Source organism: Mus pahari, chromosome 5, assembly GCF_900095145.1.
Source record: "Mus pahari chromosome 5, PAHARI_EIJ_v1.1, whole genome shotgun sequence".
Taxonomy (NCBI): Eukaryota; Metazoa; Chordata; class Mammalia; order Rodentia; family Muridae; genus Mus; species Mus pahari.
Window position 1 is genome coordinate 100,763,762 of NC_034594.1, and position 23,797 is coordinate 100,787,558.

Consider the following 23,797-nt stretch of genomic DNA (forward strand, 5'->3'; position numbering starts at 1 on the left):
TATCTCTCCTGCAACCTAAATGTCTCTGGCCCAATTCTTTGCTCCAGAACACAAGAACCTTTGAACCTCAGCGGAAAGCCTAGGTGGGGACTCTGATCCATACATGCAAGACCTGGGCCACACTTCCTTAATTTTCGAAGTCAGGTGCTACTCTGGCATGACCCAGGTTGCTGTTAATTAAATAAATTAAGTGTTTTTAAAAGTCATATTAGCATATTAAACACCGGTGCCACACCAGTCAAGAGTGTAGCATTAGGACACTGAGTCTACTTCACTGAGACTTGTTTGGGGAGCCTGGTCTGCCTGCCTGCCTGCCTGCCTGCCTGTCTGTCTGTCTGTCTGTCTTTCTCTTTCCCTCTCCCTCTCTCTCTTTCTTGCTTTTCTATGTATTTGTATGTATGTGTCTGTTTGTCTGTGTCTGTCTGTGTGTCTCTGTATATGGTCATGTCTGAACTATGGTACCAGGGTGGAAGTCTGAGGACAAGCAGAGGGACTCTGTGTCTCTTTCCATGTGGGTTTCAGGGATAAAATTCAGATCCTCATACTTGGCAGACAACCCCCCCCCCCCGCCAAGTCCTCTAAGCCATCTCTCTGGCCCAGGGGAGTCTGCCTTCTGTCACCTCGGCCTTCTCTCATATTAGGGCCAAGACGGTTACATTGGTAGAAAATACTCTTTGCTGCTTTAAAGTTTTGTTGCAAAACAGTAAAAAAAAAAAAAAAAAAAAAATTGACGAGGTATCTGGATCCCTTGAGGAAAATTTCCCCATAGACTTTCCAAAGAGTATTTAGTTAAAATGATGCAATCTACGTAGGTGTCTGTGGCCAGCTCTAGTAAAATGAGCTAGTTGTCTAGCTGAAACAATTTTTAACCTATGCAAATGTACACATATGAAATAATTAAAATTCTATAGTATATGAAATTCATATAGAACCCAATTACTTGTAAATAAAAGATAAATCCATTTTATATTAATAGACGTGGGTGTGGTGCATACCTGCAACACCATCTTTCAGGCATTAGAGATAAGAGTAGCAAGCAATCAAAGGAGCCTTACAGACATTACAAAGCTGGACTAGCTAAGACCCTAGCATAATCTCCCTCCACTCAAATCTATACCATTAACAAAACAATGGGAGGGAGGGAGGGAGGGAGGGAGGGAGGGAGGGAGGGAGGGGGACCAGGAAGATGGTTCAGCAGTTAAGAGTACTTCCCTCCAAGCCTGACAATCTGAACTTACTTCCCAGAACCAACACGGTAGAAGTAGAAAACCAGTTCTCACACACTAGCCTCTCACCAAGACATATGCATTGCTCTTGTGCACTGTCACACACAAAATAAATGTGTTTTTAATAAAATCACAGACTCCTCACAAAATTAGAGAGTGAGCTCAGGGAGCAAGGAGTGAGTTAAACAAACACGAGACAAAGAACTTAAAAATAAACAATGACTCTTCTGTAACAGCAGTCCAATGTAAAAAATAAAATAAATTGTGACTTGAAGCTATGTGGATTAATGTTACTTCAAGACATTAGTTATTGCTTCCAAATAATATTGGATAAAAGAGTTGTTGCCCAGTATGGAATGCTCTCTTGGAAGGGGAAATTATATAAATATGTGTATACCCTGAAGTTTAAGAACATTTGATGCCAAAGACATTTTTAAACACCTCTTAGCTTGATTAAATAAAATGCCCTTCACAATGTTCTCCTGACAATGAGATGAACTAAGACCAGTTTCACTGTAGTCATTAAGAACTAACAACTGAAGTACATGTACTAGCAGTTCATTCCAGCTGACTCTAGTTCATGCGGGGTTTCTTAACACTCTTTGATGGAATCTCCCCTTCCCCTAAGAATGTTTCCCAAGTCTATTAAAAAACCTACCAAGGTAGGAAGCCCCTGGGGACACAGGCGATTCCTTCCCTTTCCTCCAAGGGAACCAGATGTTTCCCTAGTCAATGGTTCTTCTGCCTGCGATCTAAAAACATTTGCCCAACCATCAGTTTTCAGGAATGTCTGTGTGGAGTACCTGAGTCTTCTCAATCATAGTTTTGGGTTAGTTATTCTACTCAGATGAACAGGAAGCACATGACTGAGGTTAGGGTTAGCTTCAAGGGTCAACTTGACCCAATCTAGAATTACCTCAGAAGAGTCTCAGTGGGACATTCTCTGGATTGAATTGGCCTGTGGGCATGGACTTACTTCATTATTAGTATCAATTGATGTAGAACGATCCAGCCCACTTTGGGTGTCACCATTCCCTGATCTAAGGCTCTAGACTGCATATAGGTAGAGGCATCAATGTGAACACAAACAAGGAGACAAGTGAGCAAGCATGCACGCATTCACTTCTCTCTGCTCCAGAAGGTGAATATGCTGTGGCTAGCTCTTTGAAGTTCCTGCCTTCACTTCCCAGAAACGATGAACTGATACCTGGGGTTGTAAGCTAAAATAAACTCCTTCAGTTGCTTTGACTCCAGGGTATTTTTATCACAGCAACAGAGATAAAACAGGAACATAGATGGGAAGTATAGGGGAATTGTAGACATAATAAGTGGTTTAATCTCACTGCTTTTTAGTACAGTTGTGTACTATTATTATCTTCATTTTTTTCCAAGCAAGGATAGAAAAACAGAAAGAAATTGGGTAACTGAAACTTTTAGAGGATTCGAACAAAATTCTGAGAATCTGGCTCAAGTGCTCATTGTTTTAAGAAAATAAGAATCTAAAGGCCAGCACTTCTTCTAGGAGACCAGAGATCAGAGGCAGGGCTGTGGACAGTAAGCAGGGAGCAAGGCCACATGCTCCTCATCCTGGTTCTGCATATTATGAAAGTATTCCAGATTTTGTGGACCCTACAGTAGAACTATGTTTTAATTATTGTTACTTTGTTTTTTATTATCTTTTGTTGCTTGTTCTCATGTAGCCCAGGTTATCCTGGAAGTTTGTAATCAAAGATGATCCTGAATTCCTTATCTTCCTGCCTCAATTCTGGGAGCTGGGATTTCAGGTCTATAACACCATGCCTAAATTTTTTGTAATATCTGGGACAGAACTCAGAGCTACCAGCATGCTAGGCAAGCACATTACCCACTAAGTTACATCCCTAGGCATTTTATGTACATTTAGAAGATGGATGTTCTAATTTTATTTCCTATTCTGAGATAAAATACCCTGATAAAGAGCAAAACTTAGAGAAGAAGGGATTTACAACTTATAGTTCCAGGTTATGTTCCATAATTATGGGAACAGAGCGAGAATGTTTGTATATCCTGTAATCAGTTCCCCCTCTCTCCACACTAAGACAGTTCAGGACCTCCGGTCTAGGGAATTGTGCTGCTCACGGTGGGCTTAAACTTTCTAGATTAACCAAGGCAATCAAGACATTTCCCCATAGCCACACCCAAGTCCAACCAAATCTATATAACCCCTCATTTAGACTCTTCCCAAATGATCCTCTGGGATAGGTCAAGCAAATATCTTCACTTAAGTCTCACATATCCCAAATACGTAGAGTGTCAAATACTCAAACAAGAACAAGTAAGCACGAGGTTCTCTGATGGCAGGTAGGAAGATAGTTGAAGGAACAGTTGACGTGATATAAACGCCGCTAAGTCAGATCATCTGTAGCTCTCACTCCATGGTGGAGCACTGTGCTGCAGAGGTCTTCACAGACCCCTGCCCTTGGTGCTGGTACTCTCTGCATGCATCTTACCTATCCATATCTACATTTGCCTTATTTCCAAATGAAACGTATCTACCAAAAATACCACTAAAATCTGTATGTAAGCATAGGCATACCTTTCACAACCGTTGTATCTACTATTGGATCTTAGGCTCATTCACCCACATATCCATGTTATGAGGCATTAGGAGAAGAAAGTCAAGTGTTCTATGGCTCCTGACTGAAGTGCTCGCAATTTTAGAGACTATGATTAGAAGTGAGCTGTTCTGCTCTTTTTTCCCTTTGAAGGCCATGCAGCTGGGTTTATCAGGTCAAGACCTTTCCGTGCAGAGAACTTTAACTGTCCCGTGTCGAGGAATGGATTCTAGTGGCCGACTGGTGACTGTATCAGTCTGGGAGAACTAAGAGAGGAAGACCCGGACTCCCAGTCAGTGCCAGTGGCTGCAGGTTTTCCTCTCAGCGAGTGGATGGTGGGGTGGCTTACCTCCAGGGCCTTCAGTCTCTTCAGGAGCAGTCTGCTGTCTTCTTTCCCCTCCTCCACACTACTGTGCTCACTTCTTGAGTCCTCATCGGCCTCTGCCACATGGATGTCACCCAGTGCTGCTTGCTCTTTTCTCTCTTCTTCAGCTAGTCGTTCCTGAAACCAGAAAGAAAAAAAAAATCACTGTTTACACTAATCTACAGCTGGAATATAGCTATTCTAAAGAGGAGAAATCTGGACCTTTCCTGGGCTGAGGTAAAGACAGAATTAGTAAGCGAGGTGAGCTGTGCTTATATTAGTGAGCACAGTAGAATTTTATTCTGTCTGTGGGATATGTACACATGCAAGGGTTCACATGTATGTACATGTATGAAGGAGGCCCATAACTTTATTATTTTTTTTTTTTGAGACAAGAATTCTCACCAATCTAAAACTCCACCAGGAAATCAATGACAGCAAGCCCCAGGGTTCTGTCATTTCCTATGTCCTCAGTATTGGGTTTTCAAGCAAACATCACCATTCCTAAGCATTTGACATGGGATCTGTGGACTGAAGTAAGCTCCTCAGGCTGGCAAATCAAGCTAAACCAATAAGTTCTTTATTAGTTGTAGTGTTTTCGCAGTCCTACCTTACAAGTTGTTTTTTGTTAATTTTGATTTGTTTTCCCCCTAAACTCTGGTAAAGTAAAGCTATAGGGCCACAATATCTGAAGATGCATATAGGGCCACAATATCTGAAGATGCACGTTATCTGTCCAGTTGGAGCATCTGCAGAGGTCACCAAGGTTCAGGCACAATCATATGGTTAATCTAATTATATTAACACTATGCAATCCAGCTGTGCTTTAAGCTGAGAAAACCTCAACTATCTTGATGCCTTCACTTGTAAAAGGCAAAGAGGATCATAAAATTCAATGGACATATAACAGATTAATTAATTCAAGGAAAAATAAATATCATAAAAATTTTAAATGGTAATTTCATATTTTTATTCTATGTTTATTTGTGTATGATATGCATGTATATGTGCATGTTTTTGCATGTGTGTGGAGGCAGATATGTGTGTGGATCCCTCTGTCTTTCAAGGCTGCAATTTTAGGTAGACCTGTATGTCTATATGACATGGCTTCTTGAGATATGAACTTAGGTTTTTTTTTTTATGTTTTATGTTTGCAGAGCAAGTGCATGCCCTGGTGATATGTCTCTCCAGCCAGGTAGAACTGCATGCTCCAAACAAATAGTTACTTCAGCCAGGAATAACCCAATTTCTAAGGACCCCTGTGTCTCCCTTCAAACACTTCAGGATTTGTTGTATAGCCTCCAGGCTGACATAAAGTGCTGTTGTCTTATCTTGCCTCCCTGTTGGAAGCTCCACACTCAACTGTGTCTCTGACAGCTTTTTGGAAGTTGCAAAGTGTTAATTTGAGACTTTTCCTTAGCTCTTGCTTTCAAGGGAAAAATAAATATCAAGAGAACACCATACAGTGGGTGACAGAGATGGCTGAATGGGTAAACGTGTTTGCTGTCCAAGTGGGGGGGCCCTGGAGCTCTAATCCCCCATAAGTTATGTTAAAACCAGACACAATCTTGGGTGTTTAGACTGCCAGAACTCCTACAGTGAGACAGGAGGCAGAGACAGGAGACTCCAGGGAAACATACAGGCCACCTAGCCTTGCATACACAGCAGTGAACAAGACATCCTATCCTAGCAAGGAGAAAGTTGAGGACCAACACCCCAAGGTGTCCTTTGCCCCCTCAGCTGCATATGCATTTATGTATATGCACACAAAGACACCCATCACACACAATTATACAAAAGGAAAAAAGAGAGCATCATATGAACAATATTCCATCTGTTGTGTAATATACCAAGGCCTCTGAATCATACACCAGGTAAAACCATCCTAACACAGTATTTAACTCCCAACACACACACTGTAGAATCTAGGCTCTGATATAGCAGGTTGCCAACCACTTGGCCTGAACTGGATTATCCATTACTGGCAGACTTCTTTATATTTAGCACTAAGTTAAGTTCATCTGAAAATACCAAAGCAAAACATGATAATCCCTACCTTTAAGGAACTCATGTTATCTATTTAGAAGGAAACAGTAACAGCGGAGGCATGAGATCTCAAACTGCATTCACCAAGTTGATTTGAGGGATCCATTAAACTTTAACATTTTTAAATGCATTATAAAATATGTAAAAAAGTATACCTTATAGTGCATATGCATATAGAGCTTATATGTCTATATGTATAACATCCATATGTATAAAACACTTCACTAGGAGGTTGATCCATGCTAGTTTGTTTTGTGAAGATTTCTGAATATAGTATTCTCTGTGATCTCTGTATATAATCAATACCCTGCGGACTAAGAAAGTGACAATGCCTGGTTGGGGAGGTAACTCAGTTCATAAAATGTTTGCCTTGCAAACACAAGTTCCAACTTCCATCCCTATATCCTACAGAATAAGTCAAGTATGGTGATCCCACTTCTGGGGAGTCATTGGAAGGCCAAAGAATAAGCTGCTGTTTCTATAGTTATAAACTGAACAAAATGAAATCCCAAAGTGGATAGTACCTGAGGAATGTGATACAAGATGGCCCTGAACAAACATGCATATACATGTGCACACACACATATGTATACACATGCACACATGTACACACACACACACACACACCAGTGAGGATTAGATACCATGAATAGATGTGTCCACTCCCATGGTAAGTGCTAGACCAGTTTAAGTTACACTCAGAGAAGGAACAAAGGATAGTGGTCCCTAGTGTTTTCACAGCTGTGACTCTCAAAGGTTCACTACTGGCCAGACTTCCAAACTCAGGATAAAGCCCAGAACTGAACGCATCTTGTTAACAACCCAATTTTGAAGAAAAATATATTCTTGTGCTTCTCTTTTAAGACCGAATATCAGAGCCAGGGAGGTGGCTCTTGCCAAGAAACAGGTGACCTGAGTTCAATCTCCGGGACCGGCACGGTGGAAGGAGGGAACCAACTCTCATAAGCTTTCTCTGAACTCTGTATGTGTCCTGTGGGACATGCATGCATGTATGCACACACGTTAGGATTTCACAGTTAATTAAGACAAAGGGAAAACTAGTGCAGCAAGTAAAACACTAACAAACTTAGAATGTGAAGGGCATATTCCACATCTACTCTTTGGCAGCTCAGCTAATGAGCTTGGGCCACTTAATGTTCAATAAGTCTTGATAATTTCTTTTTGTCCCCTACCTAAGATTGTCAGCATGCATTTATGCATAGGTAACCAGTTTTCATTACTCACAGGAGCTGTGTTCCAGGGCGTTGTCATGAACACTCAATTAGCATGTACTGAATTTCATCACAATACTTCTACAAGGCAATTAATATCTCACCTGGATTCCTGCGTGACTCTGTGTAAAGATATTATGTAAAATGCATACTGTTGATTGTTTACTACTGAAACAGACCCCAGGAATAAACCCTTATGCCCAAATATAGTATCCCTACTTCCTTATTAGGGCACATCTTAGCTTTTATACTCATGAATGCTACCCTATCTGCCAGCACGTGCTTTGAGGGATGCCAGAAATAGCCACCTCCCAACAAGAAGGCCTAAAAATATAAAAACAAAACAAAACAAACCATGATGTCAGAGTCAGGAAGCTGGCTGGCCACAGTGTATTCACACTTAGGAAGCAGAGAGGGAACAGCAAGTGACATTGGGGCTGTAAAATCTCAAAGGCCACCTCCACTGTCCTACTTCCTCTAGGAAGGCTCCACCTCCCAAAAACTCACAAATAGCACCACCATCAGGGACCAAGGTTCAAACACATGGGCACATGGGTACATTTCACAGTCAAACATAAGAAAAGAAATTCCTGGCCAGAGTCCAAAAACAGTTCATCAATGCACTCAGCACATAGAAGTTTGGGGGTTTTGTTTGTTTTGTTTAACACCATAAACAATTTATTGATCCAGGTGCTCAAGACAGGAAAAATAGAACCAAGTCCTTACAATTAATGAAATTACTGTTAATGTTGGGAAACATGACAAATGGCAGGCCAACTGTTTGGGTGATATAACTGTTGCTAGTGGCAAGTGCTATAAAAACACAGATTCAACAGATCTCTCTGATGGACGGGGTATAATGAGGGACCGTATGGGATGCGATTCGGTGACATCGGGATGGAACCACCTGAGAAGCTGTCTTTCCGGGTGACTACTAAATGATGAGAAGGGTGGGTTTGCAGGGAGGGAAGAGACGGTCCAAGCAGAAGAACGGTTGAAGCAAATGCTGAGGAGAGGGGACATTCTCCCTGTGGGCAAAAGAGAGAGAGGGCCTCTGTGCTGGAGCCAAGGCGATGTGAGAGGAAGGTGAACAGGAAAGAAACCACAGCTGGGGGGATGACTTAGCAAGTAAAAGGCTTGCCTTGCAAGCAGGAAAACCTGTGTGTGGTGGATTTCCAGAACTCACTTCATAAAGCACACAGGCTCTGGCAGTACGCATAAGACCTGCACAAGATCAAGCCAGACAAAACCCCACCATAGACAGAGGAGGAAGGCTGAAGAGTTAGATCACTAACGGCTGCTAAGAGAGTGAGAGTTTCTTCAGGGATATGTTCTCTGAAAGGCCAACTATGCTCCAGGAGATACCCTATGCCCATTACCATCCTGGTATCACTAAGTGCACACAATGGGTCTTAAGAATAAAGACAATTATATGATGGTTGGGAGGGGAAAGTGGTGGGAAAAACAGGGAGGGGCGGGAGGGGGTGGATGGAATTTCAACTAACATTAAATCCTCAAACAATCCTCAAATAATAAAAATAAGTAAACACCACCACCACCACCAATAATAAGACAAACAAAACCCTCACGAATGTTTAATAGCTTAAACTGTAAAACAAAAGCTAGTCATGGTGATGTACATGTATAATCCCAGCCTGGGGCTCATGGAGACTGGAGGATCCTTGTGGTTCACTGGTGGCAGTCTGTCCTACTTGGCAAATTCCAGGCCAGTCAGAGCCCCTGTCTCCATAACAAACAAAAAGACGACAAACATGGTAGATGGGACCTAAGGGATGACAGTCAGTGTTGATTTATGCCTTCTACAACAGCATGTGCATATGTATGTATGCACAGTTGTACATACATGTGCACCTGCACACATATGCAAACACACACACACACACACACACACACACACTCAGGATCATAAAGAGCTAGCCCAAAGAGGGTCTTGCAAGCTATGGAAATGGATTCAGTTTGCTTCTCCTTGGAGCAAAAGGAAGTGGAGGCCAAGTAAGGGAAACACCATTCTAACTGCTGCCATGGAAAATGCTGAGAAGCAAGATGCAGCAGGTAGAACTGTAAGCAGTTAGACCAGTTGGAAAGCCTTTGTATAGCAATGACAGGCAGTTAGACTCACAGAGACTGAATCACCAGCCAAAGAGCAAGCAGTGGCTAGACCTAGGTCCCATACATATTTGCAGCTGATATGCACCTTGGTCTTCCTGTAGGCATTCCTACTGAAAGAGCTCAGAGCACTTAGTGCACTTAGAGCTTACCAAAAGCATCGCCTGTGGTAGCTCAGACTACCACGTGTGTCCATCAGAAGCCCTGGATTCAATGTGCAGCTTCATACAGATCTCAAAATTCTTTCCTTGTGGGACTGATAATGCTGTAGTATTTATGAACTGAGCATGGTGTCTTGCTGGAGCAATCCCACAAGCATTTTATCTCAGTTTCCCCGATATGTAAAGTTCTAGGTGAACTGAATGATCCTTCCTAAGTTAAAATCTTCATAATTCAACAACTCAAGACACAGTGTATCAACAAACACACAAGACACAGTGTGTCAACAAACACACTCAGTAGTAAGGATAATGACAGAAGAAACAGTGGGCTTTCCCTTTCCTAGTGAGAAGGTAGTTAGGGAACCCGACTATCATGATGGTTCTCTAATTGCCTGGGGCCAAGCTCAACACCAACCAAGGCAGGGAAGGAAAGAGAACTCTCTAGCTGAAAAGCATTGCAGCTGTAAGTGGGTGCGTCATCCAAGGCTGGGAATGTGGACTTCTGGAAGAATTAGAGGGACACTGTGCCAGAGTTGGCAGCACCGTGGATGGCAACTTACAGAGACCCTCAGATTCCACAAGGCAGAGAAGAGGTCTATCACGTAACTCCACTAAGAAGCACCTCTATACCGCTTAACTCCTCATTAGAGTTTGGACCATCAGTGTGTAGCTGGCTCATTAGAAAACAAGGACTGGTTGTGAATCCCAGCATGTGGGAGAGGGAGTCAGGAGGACTGTGATGGCTAATGTTGGCTGTCAACTTGGCCATATCTGGAGTCAACTAAAACCTGAGCATCTGGACATATCTGTGAAGAATTCCTTGATTGGCTCACCTGAGATGAGAAAATTTAACTCTCAGTCTGGGTCACACTAGTAGCAGCCTATATAAAAAAAACATGGAAGAAGAAAGCTTTTGCTTTTTTTTGCCTGCTTGTCCTCACTCTAACTGGCAAATTCATCTATATCCTGCTGCTGAGGCAGTCCTTTGCCAGTATAAGAACTTACTCATTCAGGATTCCAGACTATACTGAAGACCAGTTGAAACAGCTAGCCTCATGGAACTGGTCAATACAGGATTCTTGGCCTTTCTGTCAGGAGACAGCCATTAAGCTACTTTAATAAATTCCATATATATATATATATATATATATATATATATATATATATATATATATATATTACATATTACATATAGGAAAAAATATTTCCTACTGGTTCTATTCCTCCAGAGAACCCCAGAAAACACAAAGATCAAGGCTTCAATGCTAGCTTTAGCTGCACAGTGAGTAGGAAGTGAAGCTGGGATATGGGAGATTGTGTCTAAATGAAAAGAAGAGGCAGAAGATGGCGTCTCCAACCTACACACAATTCTACTACAGCTTTTCCCCACACCCTCCCCAGTTATTTGCCAGTGAGATGTATTCTACTCTGGGAAAGAAGATAAATGTAGATTGAAAACCTAAATTTGCCTTCTAGTTTGGTCAATTCTATTTTTCAATAAATTCTTTTGTGCCATCTTTTTTCAAAAACAAGTGATAGTACTTTTGAAATTCTTTTTTTCCCCAGCTTTTTAAGAAAACAAGTGAGTTTACTTTTAAAACTACTAAAGCCTGAGCTCTAGAGTCAGGCTTTGATGGTTCAGGTTCCTTTTCGTGTGATGGCAAGATGGCTTAGGAGGAATGTCTACTGCTAAGCCTGATGACCTGAGGAGGATTCCTGAGGGCCTCCCGTGGAAGGAAAACAGTGGTTCCTGCAAGCTGCCCTCTGCCTCCACACATGGCTCACAGCAGAGGCATGTCCACACACTACAGTGAAATAAATGCAAACAAAACAAAAACAAAAACATTAGAAATAAATGCAAAAAAAATTCTTGAAAAAAGAAAACAAATTTAAGGGGCCTTCTAGAAGAGGCCAAGCAAGCCGAAAATGAATGGAGGCAGACCTGCGGGAAACATGGTCACACCCATCAGCAATCCATGGTTTTCCATTTCAGGCTGGATGGCTCCTATATTTTTCTTAAACTCATTAAAGCGTGCCAATGTTTGAAAAAAAAAATCGTAAGTGTCATTAACACACAATCAGACAAAATAGCAGAAAGTTTACTATCTTTGCCAATTAAAGATCCAGGATAGGAATGAAATAGGGTAAGAAAGAGAAAGAAGGAGAGAGAGAGAGAGACACCCAGAAGGAGAAAGAACAATAAAAGAGATCGAGGAGAATATGGTAGAGAGGAAGACAAAGAGAAAGATGGAAAGACAGATATAGAGAGACAGAGACAGCCACAGACAGACAGACATGTCGGTACGGCTAGAGAGACAAAGGCCAAGCACAACAGAGTGAGTAACAGATGGGAGAGAGACTGAGAGACAAAGAGGCGCAGAGTCAGAAAGACACAGGGATATAGGGACAGAAAGAGACAGAGAAAGTGGCATAGAGACAGAGAACTGTGGCCAACAACACAAGACAGAGATCAGAAACCTGTAGCTCTAGATAAAACACCTTCTTCCTGCCCAGACTCAAGCCAGGAAAGCAAGCCAAGGCCACTTGGAGGATACCAGCCTGTGAAGAGGGAAAGGAGGCTCCAGCGGTGACCGCTTTCCTCTCTCTAGACTTGAACCAGCCGTGGAGTCCTCAGAAGGGGAGCTGCTACACAAACAATGCTTGCCTCCACATATTTCATATATGGCTGGAGTCATGATCTTGTTTGCGCCAACAAATACAAGCCCGTCCCCTTGAAGGTAAAGATTTAGGGGCTCAGTTAGCACTGAAGAGATTAAATCATAGTTTGCCTGTCCGTACATAAAGCTTCCCTTAGAGCCATTCATTTCTCTAAGTGGTAAGCAAGGCAGTGATTCACCAGTGAGGGAAGGCTCCTCTTTTCTTCTGGAACACTCTGCATCATCAGGCCTATGTAAAACAGTATCAATCAACGCAAGTTGCACGCTGCTTCAGGTTAACTGTGAGGAATCACAGTCCGGGGAGCTCATTTAGTTCAGGAGCAGGCAGCCTAGCTCTACATCAGCTGAAAGATGATGCTTCAGTCTATGAGGGAGGAGGCTTAAGTAAATGTGGAGGAGGGGCTGGGATGTGGGATTGGTAAAGTTGCCAATTAACATGCATGAAGCCCTAGGTTCTATCCCCAGCACTTGATAAACTGGATATGATGGTGTATACCGGTAATCCAAAACTTGGGAGGAGGGCAACGTTATCTCCAGCTACACAGCAAGAACAAGGCCAAGCATGAGCTATATGAGACCCTGACTCAAAAAACATTAATGTACATGTGGAGGAAAATGATCATGCAGTCCTTGGCTGAGATGTTCAAAGGGGTTTTATTGACTTTCAAGTGATTTGCTTCTTTCAGTCAGGTTCACAGTAGGACTCCAATGTTCCATGAGGTTCTCTGACTTCATGATTAAATTAACTCATCTATCTATCCAGTCAATATTTGATGAGCAGTAATGAATCAGGCACTGGAGAGAATGCCCAGGACATGGAGGTAGAAGGCACACTTGGTTCCCGTTCTAATGGAGCATACCATGCAATAAGATTGCTGCTAATCAAAATGTCACAGGCATCTCAGCACAGAGTGTGAGGAAATGTCCATGTGCTTCAAGAGAAAGCAATTCAGAGGGCTAGAATCATGGCTTAGAGCGTACAGTGCTGTACCTCCATGAGGACCCATGTTTGATCCTTAAACCACACACAAAATGTTGGGTGTGGCATTGCACACCTGTAATACCAGAAGTAGGGAGGAGATAAGCAGGCGCCTTAGTCTCACCAGCTCACTACCCTAGTCATAGTAGGAGTGCCCTGTCCCAGTGAGAGACTCTGTATAAAAATATAAATAAGACTGAGATGACTCAGCTGACAAAAGCATCAGTTGTTCAAGCATAAGGATCTGAGTTTGAGTCCCAGTAACCACATAAAAAGTTGGGCAGGGTGGTGCACTCCTGTAATCCCAGCAATGGAACAGGACAACAGAGACAGGGGGATCTTTGAGGCTTGACAGCCAGGAGGTTTAGACAACCAGTGAGCTCCAGGCTCAGTGAGGAACTCTGTATCTTAAACAATGAAGTTATTAATAGGGGAAGAATCCTGACCTATGACCTCCATGCACACATGTATATGAGCACCTGTACTCATGTGCATACACGCACATGTTACAGTCATATAGGAATACACATGGGTGGCAAGTGCAGGATTGTTGATGAACTGAGATTTGGATAAACAGGGAAGCTCATCAGGAAAGAAACAAGGGTGGCCAGGAGTAGGAAGTGGGTACCTAACTGGGAGAGTCTGAAAGGAACGTGGAGGAGCTGGAGGAGTTGGAGCCAAAGATGAAGCTGGAGGGTGGAGTGGAACAGGGTACATGTAACAGAATTTCTTCACAGGCTAACAAAGTAAAATGTTACTGAGCAGGAAGTCAAAGGCTATTTTCAAGGGTGTGTGTGTGTGTGTGTGTGTGTGTGTGTGTCTTGGTGTTCATAAATGGTATGTGTGTGCATATATGTCTGTCTTTGAGTGCATATCTCTCGGTGCAGCGTGTGTCTCTCTGTTTGTACATGAGCCTATGTGTGTGTTCATGCTTCTCTGTGTATGGATATGTGTGTTTGTTTCTGGGTTTGCATGTGCACGTGTGGTGGTGGCCAGGATGAGATGGCAGATGGGATCTGAAGCAGACAGGAGTATGAACTTGAGCACGGTTATCAGAAAAGGAAGAAGACACTGTAGAAACAGCTCACGTGGGGAGTTGACTAGGCTATGATGTACATGACCTTGGAGTTTGATGGCCACCTTGTAATTCAGATGTTTTAGTATGTGGCTTGCCTAACAATGACAAATCACTAACACATCCTTAGCTCAAGGTTTCTGATACCAACTGCAATTGACTGTGGAGTCAACAGAGGGAAGGGCAGAGGGACAGACGCAGTGCTTGTCTCAGATGCAGATTCCTTGGCAAACTGGCCCCTGTGAGTCTGTATCTGGGAGCAGGGCCAGAAGTCTTTTATTCTAGAGACCTTTGCAGGTAAACTGACACCCAAAGTTCAACAGCATCAATGCAAGATATAAATGACCTTCACTTTCCAAAAGCTTTTGGCATTGCTAATTTGGTTTAATACCGATTTCTTTTTTATGACAGTTTCATTGTGTAGCCTCAGCTGGCCTATAATTCACTATGTAGTCCAGGCTGGTTTTGAACTCACAAAGACTGGTCTATCTCTGCCTCAAGTGCTACCTCTCCTGATAATGTAGGGTTTTTGTTTGTTTGTTTGTTTTTGTTTTTGTTTTGATTTGTTTTTGGTTTTGTTTTTGTTTTTTGACACATTGTCTAGTGAAGCCCAGGATGTTTTCCCATTCACTACACTCTATGTGACTTAAGATGACCTTGAACTTCTGATGTTTCTTATCCCTCCACTCTAGTGCTAGGGGAAATGCATATTACCATGACCAGGTTTGTCACTAATCAGGAAAACAAAGAGAAAATTGATCCTTGAAAACAGTATTCACATGAGAATGAAAATGAGAGGCACTTAATGGCAGGCCATAGGAATGGTAGGTGTAAGTCAAAAGAGATAGATTTCCCCACAGCTTATTAAACACAACCACTTCAGCTATTGAAGTCAGAGGCTGGCTTCTGAAATGGCGCTTCTCTATGTTAGCACACGAAAACCTGGGACTCCAAGGCCCATGTTTGTAACTGCTGTGTGTAGAGCAGATGGTATTAACAGCCCAATACTGTGTTGGGTGGCTTATAAAGAAACTGACACCAAGATTTTGAAGCACCCCAACTTTCTTGGAAGGCTCTACTAAAGGACAAAACATGCTTGACTGTCTCTGGTTTTATGAATGATAAAGAGAAACATACCCACAAGATTCCAGAATAAGGCATAAAAGTAGAAACTGCTCACCAAAATGAGTTCATAATTTCCCCCTAAAGGTCAATGAGGGCCAATAAAATGACTCAGTGGGTAAACGACTTACTGCCAAGCCTGACAGCTTAAGGATGATCCAGAGTCAGACACAATGGAGGGAGAGAACCAATGCCTACAAGTTGTCCTCTGACTGCCACATACACACTCTAGTGTATGCACTTGAACACCACACACACACACACACACACACACACACACATGAATTTAGTAAAACCTCTAGAGATCAAAGAAGGCATAGGTGCATGAGCCTCCAGGTAAGCATGTGTGCGTGGATGTCCAATCACACCTTACAAAACTTAACCTCAAAACGTAACCTCGGCTAGTGTTTCCTGTTGCTACCCCACTTCTGATCTATGATGCTAGGAGTGTCTGACCCAGGACCACAAGGCACACTGAAGAAACCTGTGTCAAGGCAGAGGGCAAGATACTCTATTATGTGTATAATGTCTTGATGTTACACTTGATGGGGTGTAGCTAATCTTTCCAAAGCCCAACTGCCACTGCTCTGCTGTCTTCGTGTTTTGAATTGACGTGTTTGGACAAAGGGTCATATTTAGACCAGGCTGGCCTCCACTACCACACGATATAATCAAGGGAGTCCCTTCTGTCTCTGCCTTCCAGTTGCTGGACGCACAGGAGGTGCCGGGTTTACATAGTGCTGGGGACCAAATGCAGGTCCCTGTATGCAAGGCAAGCTTTCCCCTGAATAAGCTGCATCCCTGCCCTGGCTCACTGTCAATTGAAAGTCTGTTCTTCTCTAGCCCAGTTTTATAGTTATTAGTTCACTGAGGTGGAGAACACGTAGACATGTGAGGTCTACAGCCCTTCCCTCTCTGCTTCAGTACAGTTGTGCACCTGATAGTCATTACTTATTTCTCTGACCAACTTCTTCATGTTTTGAAAACAATGTACAAATACAGTGGTTAGGAGGAAGGTTCAATGGGTAAAAGTGACTTTGTGTTGGAAAAAAACCAAGAAACACATAAAACAAGGATACAGCCGTGTGAGCATTTGCAACCCAGTGTTCCTATAGGGAATTGGAGGAGGGGGCAAAAATGGGAAGATCCCTAGAAGCTCACAGGCTAGTTATTCTGGAATGCACAAGACTATAAAGAGACCCCACCTCAATAATAGTGGAGGGTGGGGACCTATACCAGCACTTGATGTTGTCATCTGATCCTCATCTGTGTGCTATGACACAAACTCATATACCTCACACAAGTTAAACAGAATCCACAAACCTAGAACAACTCAAAACTCTTCAGGATTTATAATTCTATGATTTTAATCACCTGTAAAACTCAATTTAAGAATATAAATACTTAGAATCCAACTAGAGATTTGGAATACTTAATATATAACATATTTAGGATTAGATCTGCCTATAAGACTTCTCTCAAAACATCCTCTGTGCTCTTCTTAATATGCATATTTCCTCTGCACTTAAAGAAAAAATCCATCATTTTGCTGCGTCTATTTCTTAGGCCCTATATAATTAGTACATTCCATATCATGTCTCTGAGGAATGAATGGCCCACAGAGCCACATTGGGTGATAGTTAGGAACAAGGATCTGCAACATGTATCAGGAAAGATTGCTGGCCACGAGCCATTTCTGTGGGCAGTTACTTATGGGTAGTGTTGTGGCTTAAACAGGAATCGCCCCACCCCATAGACACATGTGCTTGACTCCTTGGTGCACAGGCAGAAGCACTACTAAGATTATTGCCTTGTTGGAGTAGGCATGCCTTGCTGAAGGAAGTGGGTCACTATGGGGTCAGGCTTTAAAGTCTCCTATCCCCAAGCTCTGCCCAGTGTGGCACGCAGCCTCCTTCTGCTTCCTGTGGATCTAGACGTAGAACTCTCAGCTCCTTCTCAGGAACCACGTCCGAGTACTGCTATTCTTTCTGTAATGATGAAAACAGACTAAACCTATGGAAGACAGACACGATTAAATGTTTCCTTTATAAGACTTGCTGTGGTCATGGATTCTCTTCTTGGTAATAGAAACCCTAAGACAAGGGTAATCACTTTAAAGATTAAAAAAAAAAAAAAAAAAAAAGGAAAAATCTCATTTTTATTGATTAATTTTATTTGACAATTTCACACATGTATATAATGTATTCTCATTATTCTCTCCTTAATACTCTCTTTTATCTCCTTTCTGCCCCTATTAATCTCCTTCATCCCCACCTGTCCCTTTCCCAGATTCATGTCTTTAGTTTTCATTTTGTGACCCATTTAGTTTTACCAGAGAACCTGTGTGAGCACTACACTGGAATTACGCACTGGTGCCTGAGAGAGCCGTCAGCTGGCACACAATCGAAGGCAATGACTCCCACTTTCTCCCTTAAGCTGTTAGTAGCAAGTAGTTCAGTTATGAGGGGTAGGGCTGTGTGAACCCCGGCTCTGTCCAAGTCTGACTGTTGAAGAACCCAGTCTTATGAAGACCTAGTGAGTGCAAGCACCCACAGGTGTTATGAGTTTGTGATTGCAATGACTGTGCCATGCATAGAAGATGATAATTCGCACCCCTTCTGGTTGTTACACCCCCCCCACACACACACACACTCTGCCTCTTGCTATCTCCCAATGTTCCTGAGCCTTAGAGGGGATTAATATCAATGACTTGCTTAACACTATTATACTTGGAGTAATCTACTATTTCCTGGTTGGGTTTGAGGCCTATTCCACAGAAGTTAGTCCAGCTCTGGTAAATAGTTGGCAAGGGAGATCTTAGGATCCAGTGTTGTTGAGTTAACAGACATAGTGTCAAGATGTCTTCTATTTATGTTTACACTCACAGACAAATGTGTCCTTGAGTTAATCTCTGAAGCATCTCTTGACTTTTATTATTATTTTTATCAAATGACATGGATACAAAGACTACATATACGGAGATGATGGTAATAGTTGCCAATTGTGTGTGTGTGTGTGTGTGTGTGTGTGTGTGTGTGTGTGTGTGTTGAGGGAAAAGGTCAGCCTTAAGTGGCATTTCTCAAGTGCTGCTTGTCTTTAGTTCTTTTCTGGAAATTGTCCCTCACTAAACAAGAACACTTTAAGTAGGCTCTACTGGGTATGGCAATGAGTTCCAGAGGGCTACCTGGCTTTGGTTCCCCAGAACTGAAATTCCAAATGTGGGCCGCTGCATGTGTAGTGTTTTCCATGTATGCTGGGTATGTGAGCTCAGATCCTACTTCTTGCCTTATAAACTCTTTACCAAAAGAGCTATGTCTTTAGCCAATGGCTATTTATCTTTTGACATCTGTAGATTCCTGTGGTTCCTTAGCTTGAAGATAGGAAAAGGAATGACAGTGAAGTGAAGCCAACGTCCTTCCTTGGCAAAGTTGACAACAGAATGCTTTCCCTCTGAATATCTAGCCGTAGGTCTCATCTACACTAACTCATTGCAAAAACTGAAATAAGCAGTCATTTATACTCAAGCATATAAGATAGAGACTAGGGTGTAATTAGCATGAAATGGTAAATTCTTCTGGAACACAAAAGGTACTGAATAACAATAAATATGCAAGAGTATTAGTTTTCTCATTGTTGAGGCCAAATACCCGAGAAGCCATATAGATGGAACATTTGATGGTACAATCTGCCATGCAGGGGAGGCATGATGGAAGGGCCTTGAATCAGCTGGTTATGTAGCATCAAAATTAAGGAAGCAGAGAGAGACAAATGCTGCTGCTCAACTCACTTTCTCCTTGTATTTAGTCCAAGACCTTGTGCCATGGAATGAAGCTGCCCATATTTAGGGTGGGTCCTTCCTCATTGAAATCTCTCTGTAAACGCCCTTATCACCACACTTAGAAGAATCTTGGCAAAGTAATTTTATTTTTATTTATTTATTTATTTGATTTTTTTCAAGACAGGGTTTCTCTGTATAGCCATGGCTGTCCTGGAACTCACTTTGTAGACCAGGCTGGCCTCGAACTCAGAAATCTGCCTGCCTCTGCCTCCCAAGTGCTGGGATTAAAGAAAGGCTTGTGCCACCATGCCCGGCCCGGCAAAGTAATTTTAAATCCACTCAATTTGGCAATAAAGATGAACTATCACAATCTTAAACCTCAAAGTTAAACAAGTAAGCCCACAAGTATGTTACATACATGAACCATCCAAATATCCCAGTCTCCGTTACACATAAGAGAATTGGCTTGAGTAGTTATTAAGTATCCAGATTCCCACTAAGTGTCAGAACTAAGAATTGAAACAATACTAATTTCACTTAAAGATTTTTTCATGTCAGCACAGATTTATTCTTAATAGTGATCCCATCTGAGAACCTGTAGTCTTCATTTTCCCATGAACTATGCTACTGGCAGGCAGCATATAGTTCTAGGCTCCTAGGACATTCTGTAGAGCAAATAATTGCATGACAAATGTTAGGGCTAGGCTCAGAGTAGATTTAACAAACCACTACCACTCAATGGTTAATGATGAAATGAGGATCTGATTTGTCACTATAATATACATCAGTCAATTGGCACAATGGTGACATGAAGAATATGGTAATAATCAAGCTCCTTTCTCATTAGATCCATGGCCTGTGCCACAGGAGCTAATTCATACCTGATATTATTAACCTGGTCAAAAGGGCATGGCCCAGGAGGTCAAAGGCCCCAGTGGGGAACCTGCTACTCTTGTTTTATAAAAGGGGCATATTGTCAAACTGTCATCTAAATATTTATGCCTATACTCATGACGAGCACTCATCTCAGCTTTGGTCAGGGACTCATCACTGACCCAAGAGCTGAGGATAAATGACTACTGAAGGCTCAACACTACATGGGCCATTCTACCACCCCCCCCACCTCCCAAGATCCATAGAGTACTACTGTAGATAGGACAGAAAGACTGTAAGAGCTAGAGAGTGGGGAGGAACTCACTGTAGCTATGATAACTTGCACAAGACCTGTACGATATCAAGCCAAGAAGAGCAGTCGATGTTACAAGTGGGCACTAAGTGAACTCTGTGGGTCACAACAAAATTGAAAAGAAAGGTGGGAGGGAATAATGATGGAGGGTACTGAGGAAAGTGGGTGGAGAGCTAGGGGTAGATATGATCAATGTATCCATGTATGATACTATCAAAAATGAATAAAAGATTAAAACAATACCATTAGACAGAAAAGCAGCAAGGCCAGAGACTTTTTGACAGGCTCCCCTAGGCACCCTAGCAACTTCAGCCCCTGTGATTCATTGACCCATTTGTTTTGAGGTGATGGGGAGGGTGCTCAGAATATATGGCCGCTGTAGGTAGTACTTGTGCAAACACTGCAGCCAAGTCCCCATTCCCGGGGACTGCTAGCAGCTTTTGTTCCATACTAGCATACTAAATTTTAAAAGTGGGAGAAAAATAGCATGAGATAAATCACAGGATTTTAAAAGAACATCCCAATTTGTTCACAGTTTAGCATTCCCACTGCCAGGCAAAAACATATAAAACTCCCCCTCTTTCATCCCCGGATTTGACTCACAAAGTGAATGAAGCACGCAATGAAATCTCCGAGATTAAATGTGTATGATGGATAAGAGGGCAGAGTGTTTGCTTTATGTGCCTGAGATGAACTCACAGCCATGTGCACATCAATCCACTTCTCCTCTGCATTACTCTTCACTCAAACCCCTTCTCGAGATCACCAACTACCTTCCATATCGAGCAGGTTCCCACAGTTACATTAATAAATTCTCAGCTGATGCTTTTACTGCTTCTTCCATCTATCAGCAACATTTATTTCTGTAACAGAGGTTTAGTTCTAAAGGTGCTCTGCATGGAGGGAGGCTCCTGTGGAATGGGAAGGCATCAAAGAGCCAGACATCGTTTCCTTGACAGGTAGGTTCCAGATGTCTGGACATCAGGAATTAGAGAAATAAGGTTATCTGAGTATAACCTGGGAGGGGAAAATATTAAGTAGTAAGAATGTCCTATGGGGGCCACAAAGGACTCAATTCAACTTCTAGCACACACTGGGCTGTTCATGTCACAATAGCCTGTTACTCTAGTTGCAAGGAAGCCAATACTCTCTTCTTGATTCTACAGGCACCTTGAGTTATGTATACACACACACACACACACACACACACACACACACACACACACACAGACATGCACACACACACATGCAAATGCATATACATATGCACACACATACACTTAAAAATGAAATAAATACTTAAAACTAAAAAGAATGCTGTGTAGATGGAAAATAATACACAGATCATGAATGGGTGCCCTTAAACTCTTGAGAGCTAGCAAACAAACAAATAGACAAATTCATAATTTAAGGTTAAAATTTGTAATTGCCCCAACCCAGTTTCTTTATGGAATTAATAAGGTAGGGTAGCCAAAGAACTTCCAAAGAGGAACGTAGCCCAAGCAGTAGCCAACCTCCATTGAGCTGACAATTCACCTAGTGACCTCTCAAGGTAGGTACATGCTATGGTTACCTCACCAGTGTCCTTTACACACACTGATGGGACCATATGGCTAGGAAGCCTAAGCACAGGCTGGAGAGATAACTCAGTCAGTAAATTGCTTGCTGTCTAAGCTTGAAGACCTGTGTGTGATCCTGAGAAGCCATGTAAAATGCCCAAGCCTAGAAGTATTTGTTCATACTCCTAACTTCAAGCAAAGAGACAGCCAGTTCCCCCGGGCTTGATGACCAGCCTTGTTAAGTTTTCAATTCAGTGAGAGACCCTGTCACAAACAAAACAAGGAAAATGGCACCTGAAGCTGTCTTCTGTCATCCATACATGTATACATACATACTACACTCACAGAAAGGATTCTTAGGAGAACTCTAGTTTAAAATGAATGTAAACAGTATAAATTTTCTATTTTGCTGTAAATGAGCAAGCTCAAAACACATGCCATCAAGTGAAACAAGGCAGTTGGAAAGGCAAATTCCTCAGGACTCTGACTTTTAAGATCCCCCCAAAAATGAACTTATAGAATCATACAGCAATATGTGGTTAACAGAAGTTGTTGGTCAAATAACCCAAATTTTCAGTGATACAGGAAGAATATGTAGCTAGTTAACATGGAACATGGTGATTACAGCTACTAACAAGTACTCTCAACTTGGAAATGCTAAGATGTACACTTTCAGTGTTCTTATCACAAGAAAAACAACAGGCAAATGTGTGAGGTAATGGATATGCTAATTAACTTACATTTGCCCATTCCATAATGTTTACATCTATCAAAGCATCGTGCTGTATACCATGAGGGCAAAAAAAAAGTTCAATTGACAATTAAAGTTTTTAATTAAGTAAGATTCTGTCTTATGACCCCATCAATTCAGATTGTCAGATGATCAAAGTTTACTTCAGAAATTATGGTCAATACCGGATCCTTTTATGTGATCAATGGCTGGCAGAGACATATTTATGTATCTTCTGAGTTTGTTAAACTGAACTGACTGGGAGGCAATTGCCTCTTGTCAAAGAACTCTCTAAGTATTCATAGGAGGTTGCAGCAATAAGAACTCTGCAGGCAGGCCTTGACTTATGATGGTTAGACTTAACGAGCAATATATATTTTTTTAACTTTACAAGAAAGGAAAAGCAATATGAGTTTAATAGGAGCCACTCTTTGAATGTTGATCTTTTCCTGAGTCAGTGACATGTGGTCTGACCCTCGTTTGCCATGCTGTGCAGCAGTAGTGAGAGATAGCACCAAGTCACAGGCTAGATCATGACATGGACAGTGAACTGTATTGCCAGTACGTTTTGGATATAGCTACTTAATAAGTTACATTGAGAGAGTCAGCCTTTATTATAAAATAGGCATTATGTTCAATGTTTTTATTTGACTGTGGGCTAAAAAAAGTGTTCTGAGAACACTGAAGATAGTCCAGACTAGGCTGTGGCTTATCATATATTTTAAACTCAATACTTGGGAGGCTGAACAGATGGCTCAGCAGGTAAGAACACATACTACTCTTGCAAAGCACCCAAATTCTCTTCTCAGCACCCACATCAGGCAGCTTGTAACTGCCCACAATTCCAGGTTAAGTCTAACTGAAGCCCCCTTCTGCACTGTAGACGAGAGCGTGCATGTACCCATGCCCACACATGTGCAAACACACTAGCACACACATG

At 42.1% G+C, this 23,797-nt stretch overlaps 1 protein-coding gene across 1 annotated transcript in view; it reads right to left on the bottom strand.

The window, feature by feature from the left end:
- Nckap5 (NCK associated protein 5) overlaps positions 1–23,797 on the bottom strand; it is an 809,936-nt gene that overhangs the window by 307,650 nt on the left and 478,489 nt on the right. The window contains exon 7 of the mRNA XM_021198000.2: positions 4,170–4,322. Coding sequence (XP_021053659.1) covers positions 4,170–4,322 — 153 coding nt within the window. The remainder of the gene's footprint in view (positions 1–4,169; positions 4,323–23,797) is intronic.